This window comes from Helobdella robusta, assembly GCF_000326865.2.
Source record: "Helobdella robusta unplaced genomic scaffold HELROscaffold_32, whole genome shotgun sequence".
Classification (NCBI taxonomy): Eukaryota; Metazoa; Annelida; class Clitellata; order Rhynchobdellida; family Glossiphoniidae; genus Helobdella; species Helobdella robusta.
The window spans coordinates 1,842,047-1,850,052 of NW_008704589.1; the positions used below are offsets into that span (position 1 = coordinate 1,842,047).

At 32.6% G+C, this 8,006-nt stretch overlaps 1 protein-coding gene across 1 annotated transcript in view; it reads left to right on the top strand.

The window, feature by feature from the left end:
• HELRODRAFT_175194 (hypothetical protein) overlaps positions 1-3,799 on the top strand; it is a gene marked incomplete at both ends in the record, with an annotated part of 6,184 nt that extends 2,385 nt beyond the window's left edge. Inside the window, 2 exons of the mRNA XM_009022629.1 lie at positions 56-1,338; positions 3,735-3,799. Of these exons, the coding sequence (XP_009020877.1) occupies positions 56-1,338; positions 3,735-3,799 (1,348 nt within the window). The remainder of the gene's footprint in view (positions 1-55; positions 1,339-3,734) is intronic.
• Positions 3,800-8,006: the final 4,207 nt, after the last annotated feature.

Consider the following 8,006-nt stretch of genomic DNA (forward strand, 5'->3'; position numbering starts at 1 on the left):
CAACAAGATCATCAACAACTTTAGAACACTTTACTGAAGAACCAACAACAAACAGATGGCTGCAAATAAACAACAACACGTTAAGTAACAACAACAACAACATTGATTTCAACAACATTAACTATAGCAACGACAACAACACCAACAACGCAAGCAGTAGTACTAGTAGTAACGACAATGGCGATTGTAGTTTTTTATCAGATTCTGGAAATTTTTCAAACGCTTCTAATCAGTCAATCAGTCCATTTGAAAATTGTGATGCACAAATTGAACTACCAACAAAACAACAACAACAACGACATCCACAACAACAATCACATCAACAACATCAGCGAAAAAACCCAGAAGAAGCAAAACAAATCCAAGACCAACAACATCTTTATGATCCAATAAATACGTCACATCAACACCCATCATTACACAACAACAAACAACAACCACAACAACCACAACAACAACAAAATTTCTCTCCAGTGCAACATTTAAGTGTGACGCAACAGGTTTATTTGCCATCAAGCTGTCACGATAATCTGAGAACATCAACAAACCAATATGACATCACAATTCAACCAGATCGTAGCATCAACAACATTAACAGCATTAATAACATCAACAATCAAAACAACATCAGTAGCACCAATTGCATCAACAGCATGTTGAGTGGCGATATTTTCAATAAGTATAACAACCCTTACAACCTCAAAAACGTAATCACTAACATTGATTACATTAGCTTCAACAACAACAACACCCCCAACAACAACATCCCCAACAACAACAACTCTACCCCCAACAACAACAACAACAACAGCAACAATGTTGATGACGGCAGTTTTATGAAAGACAATTTTTCAATGCAATCATCCGTACCTTGGTATTCTGAATATAATGACAAATCAATACAACAACCACAACAATCTGCGTGTCATTTCTTTCAATATCAACAACAACAGCAGCAACAGCAGCAGCTACAACTACCACACCAGAAGCAACAACAACATTTTTTCAATTTCACGCCACAACTAGTACATCAGCAAGAGGCACATATCACATTAGACAGTAACAATTCAGAAACGATGTTTCAACAGATCGCACAGCCGAAAGACTCATCTACGCAGAAAGACCCAACAGCCACTACTGACATCTTTACTTCATTCTTCTCAACTATACAACAACAACAACAACAACAACACAACCTGCAACCATACAACTTAGACCAGCAACAACAATTCATTCAGCAACAACAAATGAAAATGCAACCGAAGAAAAGCGCAAATACGACCGAATGCGTGTGCGTTCCCAGTTCTGAGCACGTCGCTGAGATTGTCGGCAGGCAAGGTTCGTAATGAACAAGCCTTAATTTTTTTTATTCAATTTGATGTTTTTGATTAAATTGTGATGTTGAGATGATAGCAGGGACTGTGTAAATTATTTTCAAGTTATTACATTTTTGTAGCACGATAAACTTTTTTTAAAATAATATTGCCTTTGTACGTGAAAAGAGTTTTTGAAATTTTTTTTGTTTTTTTCAAAGAAGATTTAGTTCTTATTTTGAGAACAATTCTCACTGCGTTCAACTTGCTCCGGTGCAAGATGTGTGGAACATAACATCGCAGATACAAGAAAATGTTTTGATTCTATGAACAATAACAAAAACAAAAATACTAATATTATTACAAAAAAATCAAACACATCATTTTTTTCTGTTTATTATTAACAGCTGAAGTTGCAGTAGTACTAATTTAAATTTATTAGTATTAAGTGGTAGTAGTAGTGAGTGGTAGTAGTGGTAGTAGTAGTAACGGCAGTAGTGGTGGCCGCAGTAACAACAGCAGAAACATAGTAGACAGTTTTTGTTGTTAAGATAGTTATTGTAATGTATTTATTGCATATTTAGTACGGACTACCTCAGACACAAATTTGATACTTTAACGAGTTCAGCCCCACTAAACCAACCTTCACTGCTAAAAAATAAATCTTTTAATGTTTCCCGCAGCACTTTTTCGCAGCAATTATGCATCTATTTTTGTTCATCTTTTTACACTTTGTGGAATTTTTTTCGCCGTTTGTTGTTTTAGAAAATGAAAGTGAGCATTTGCAAAAAAAATACTCAGTAATTAAGCTTCATTTGTTTTGAAGTCTGTCTTAAACGTAGCATGGCAAAATGATTGAGAAGGCAATGTCATTAGCCCTGCTCACATTTTTTATTTTCTCTTAAATTTTTGACTTTTAAATAAATATTTTTCTCTTTTTTTTTTCAGTGATAACATTTTTCACATTTTTCTTTTTGGTTGTTAATCCACTAATAATTTTTGTTTTACAACTCGTTTCCTTGCACTGCGACGTTCAGCGTAACATTTTCGTAGCAACTGCAAACTTTTCTTCTCCTCCTCAATTGAAATGTTGTTTTGTTGTTCTTCTTCAATGTTTGGAGGTCAACTTTTGTGCCCTGCCGTGTCTAGGCAGCTTTCACTTTTTTGATCTAAATTTCCGAAAGGAGTCTGTGTAAAAAACAAAAAAAGCAATGAAAACAAACTGAACGCAAAAATTTAGACGGACGAATCATGAAGGGGAAAAATAAAAAATTAAAAAAGAATGAATGACAGAAAAGCGAAAAAACGAAAAAAGGAGTGTTCAAAAAATGATAGAAAAAAAATGAATGATGAAGTGGAGAGCTAATAGTCGATGATTTTATTTGATGTTCTTGTACACAAAGAGAAAGAGAAACAAAAGAGCGTACCAGGGCGAGCTCGGTGACATCAATTGATTTTTCCTGACGGCGAAGATGACGACGACGATGCTTCTAATGATTTTGACGACGACAATACTAACAATAACTACATTAACTCCAACCTTTATTAAACACACACACGCACGTAAGTAGGATACGCGCGTACACTGTACGTACAATGTACGTGCTACGTACTTACGTGTCCACAATACGCAAATTAAAACGTATGTCTTTATTCAATCTCAGATTTTTATCTGTTTGGTACATTTATATATGTACGTACATTATTTACAGCTTATATGAATAAACTGGTATATGTTTATATATGTATGTATATATGTGTATATTTTAAATTATCTATGTGAAGAAGGATAAGAAATTTTTGTATAAAGGGAATAAATGTAATTGAAGACATTAGCACGTAGAAGATGAGACAAATATTGAAGTCGTGAATTCTAGGAATGTCCTCCATAGATACTTCTTCATTTTATAATAATACCCTTATAAACTTTTTACAGCATGTCCTCATTCAACTCACTTTAATGTACAAATTATAAGAATAAACAAATAAATATTTAAATAAACAATTTTTTACGAATACATAAAATTTCTTAAATCAATAAAATGTTAAAGTTTTATTTATAACGCTAGCGTGCGCCACACACACACACACACACACACACACACACATACACACACATACACACACATACACACATATACACACACATACACACACATACAGACGCACGCACACATCTGCATTGCATACAGACACGCGCAAACTGCGTAGATAAATAGAAAAAGTCAATTCAAATACATGCCGTTGGATGAGTACGTAGAAATAAACAAACACATGAAAAACATTATACACGTACAACAGTGTGCGCATTAAAACATTAACACACACATAACAACTCACACACACACACATACACACCCATACATATCAACACACACACATAATCACACACACATCAACAACACACACAAACGCATACAGACACACAGAGACAGACAGACACAGACACAAACAGACAGAGACACAGACAAAAATATTCATCATGAACGTGCATACATACGCAATCTCACAGACGCAAAAAATTTGAACCTCGGGCGTTGTTATGAAAAATTCACTAGGGTACAATAAACTTGGCTTTGATACCTCATTGTTATTTATACATCATCCTATAAATGCATGCATGCATGTATGTATGTATGTATGTATGTATATACATACGTAAGTATGTATGTATGTATGTATATACATACGTATGTATGTAAGTATGTATGTATATACATACGTAAGTATGTATGTATGTATGTATATACATACGTATGTATGTAAGTATGTATGTATATACATACGTATGTATGTAAGTATGTATGTATATACATACGTATGTATGTAAGTATGTATGTATATACATACGTATATACATACATATATAGTATGTATTGTATATTGTCTGCTCCTTTTTATGGCATAATAGGGTGGTGTAATGGTATGGCATAATGGTATGATATTGTATCGAAGAAGGCTATTCATGATTAAAATTCTCTTGTATATCAGTTTATATATACTTTAAAAGATATACGCATACTCATGCACATGTATGCATACAAGCAATCATACAAACAAACATACATACAAACATTCATACATACAAGCATACATACATATGTATTGTACATATATGAGTATGTCGTGTGTATGTGGGAGAACATGTTTATGTGTACTGTTTAGTTTTTGTTTATTGCTTTTGTTTAATGTGCTTAAAATGACAACGTATGTCGTATCATTTGTGTGTGTATGTTTGCCTGAGTGCGTGCTTGGGTGTGTGGAAGTTTTGCTGTGTGTCTGTGATTATACATGTTTTTGTGTTTGTTAATCTGTGTGTGTGTGTATGTGTATTGGTGTTTGTTTGTTTGTGTGTATGTGTGTGTGTGTGTGTGTGTGTGTGTGCGTAGATTATAGTAGAGTATAGAAACACTTTTTTTTAGTGAAAAACCTATTAGTCATTCATAATTATCTTCATGCAGATGAATGTTTCTCCATAGATAAACTTTATATGTAGATAAATGAGAAACAAACATTAGTAGCAATTTTATTTATTAATAATTAATTAATACGTTCGGTAACGAAAAAAATTGTTGTAAAATAATAACTTCATTCAATTCACAAGGCAATAACCAATATTATTATTATAATAATTATTATTATTTTTATTATTATAAGATTTATATAGTAATACAATAATAGTAATAAAAATTAATTAATAATAATAATAATGGTTATAATAATGGTAAAAACGAAAAAAAATAATAAAAATAATAATAAGAAGAAGAAAAAATAAATGAATAATAATAATAGTTATAATAATAATAGATAATAAATAGCAAATTAATGGACAGAAGAAAGATAGCGATGTTAACGTGTCCATTGCCAATCACCTTCAGCATGGAGAACATGTTCCTCTCTTTAAATAATTCCACCCAGCATGCAACTGCACAATAGATTCACGCCTGCCTTATACTAAATACAAAGATAAATGTACCTGAAATACAGGATAAATTTCCATTTATACCGAGTTAAAGTACAGTTAATATGAAGTAATACCCTTTTAATACAAAGTAGAATACAGGCGACACCTAGTAAAAGACGATTAATTTGAAAATTAAATTTACTCAACACAAATCAAAGTACAAATGATACAAGAGTACAAAAAAGTACAAAATATATTACAGTTTTACGCGACAATAATAAACTTTACTCGCTACATTTATGAGTTAGTTAGTATTAAAGTTGGGCGACAATTAACTTAAGATATTTTTTCCTCACATTTTCCGTGAGAATGCCACAAATAATATAACGGGCACTGTTCAAATTATAAGGATGAAGACGATGACATATTCATATATACAAGGAAAAACAAACATACAAAACAAACAATCTTACAAACATACAAACACACATACAAATGAATAAACATATAAAGGACAAACAAACTTACAAAAGAACAAACATACAACGAAACAAACATGCAAATGGAAAAACATACAAAAGATCAAACATACAAAAAAAAACATACAAATACAAACATACATACATCATACAAGTACATAAATAAAAATATTGACATGTGTACCTACATATCTTCCTGTCCTATTGCAAATGGGCGTACGGGCATAATTGCATACATAATGTATTTGAGTGCAAGAATTATTTTTTTCTGCATCGTACATGCTCTGGTTAGGTGTAAAAATGCACAGCGAGTCTAACTAAACACAAATGTGTGATGACGTTCATTCGTTCGTTCGTTCATTCATTCAATCGTTCGTTCGTTCGTTCATTCGTTCATTCGTTCGTTCATTCATTCATTTATTCATTTTTTCTGATCGTCTTTCAAAGCCATCAATCTTAGCATGTATGTTTTAATTCCTCTAAAAGGAGTTTCCAATGATTGCTCTGTGTGCGGAGTTATTGAAAGTAATGACTATAACACTAGTGCTGGGTAGGGTGTCATCTGGAGGATGAAACGTTTTGAAATCAGAGTAAGGAAGAGTTGCTGCTGTTGATGACGACATAGTTTCATAACGTCGTCGTCATCATCACCATCATCCTTGCCATCAGATCTTTGAAATTGACGTCATCAAATATTCCATCACCATCGTTATTATTTTCATCACATTTATTTACGATCGTGATCACGAGCATCATTTTTTTACATCATCGTCGTCGTCATCTTCCTCCTCTTCATCAACGCCGTCATCATAATCGCAACAGATTGTTGGCTGGATTCAAAAAGCAACACCCATAGTGATACAAAAAACAACATTAAACAACGTCAAATAACATTAAACAGCCTCCTAGTCATAAAATTGTTGAAACAACAACACCATCAAGAAATGTAGGCAGCATTAGCATCAACAAAACAATCAACAACACAGTAACCCGCGAAACAACATCCATAAAGTAAACATGGCCACAACGACAACATACACACACACGTTATAAACAACAACAACAACAACAACAACAAAACAAACGTAGATATTCACACATAAGCAAGACACAAACAACAGCAAAATGAACACAAACAACATAAACAACAACAAAACAAACATTTACAACAGACCGGCTGACAAGACATAAACAAACATACGCTTGGTTGGGTTTCTGCTCCGTGTCGACGTATATATACAGCCTCGATTAAACATAAACATTGACACACGTTTAGACGTTTTGTATGCATGGAAACTTGCATATGTTAATGTTTTTCTGTCTGCTATATAAAATGTTTGTTTATTAATATGTATGCATGTTTGAATGTACGAGTCCTTGGTTAAAATGTTTGAATGTGTGTATATATGTGTAAGTGTGTGTATTTGTGTTTGTTTGTATGTGTATGTTTTGTATGTTTGTAAACTTGTTCACTAGTGAAAAAATGTATTTATCTTGTTTTTCAGCTGGTTGATTTTTTTTGTGTTATAGCATTAGTGCACTTTTGTTTGCATGTTTGCATGCACGGATGTTTGTTTGTCTGTTTGTGTGTTATATATAAATAAATGTATGTATGTATAAATGAATGTATGTATGTATGTATGAATGCATGTATGTATGCATGTATGTGTGTGTGTGTGTGCGCGCGCGCGCGTGTGTGTACGTGAACAAACTTACAAACTTGCATTTTTTTATGCATCTGTCTAGACCCGATAATTTATCTTGATACTCATTTGCATACTTATTAAAGTAAACAAACAAACATACACTTACTTACACACACACGCACACACCACACACACACCACACACACACACATATACTCATACGCACACACAAACGCCCACACATATTTATTTATGATTTTTATTGTTTATATACTCGAAAAGTATATATATATTTATTTATATATTAATAACATTTGGTAAAAATCTGTGATTCTTCTTACATATTTTTTCGTGTTTTTATGCATTTCGCTGTTATTATCAATTCGTATTTCGCAGAAACATTTTATCTTTCGTCTCATTTTCAAGTACCAAAAAACTATGCACTCACATGCTTTTGTATTTGTGTGTATGTAATGTACGTATCTAAGGTGCATGCATATGTGTGTATGTATGTGTGTATATGTATCCAAATAATTCGTGTGTATGCATGTCTGTATATGTGTACATGTGTATGTATGTGTACATGCATGTTGCATAGAATCTAACACAAAAATTAAAACACACAAAAAATAAGTACACGCATACACATATACAAACGAAAATA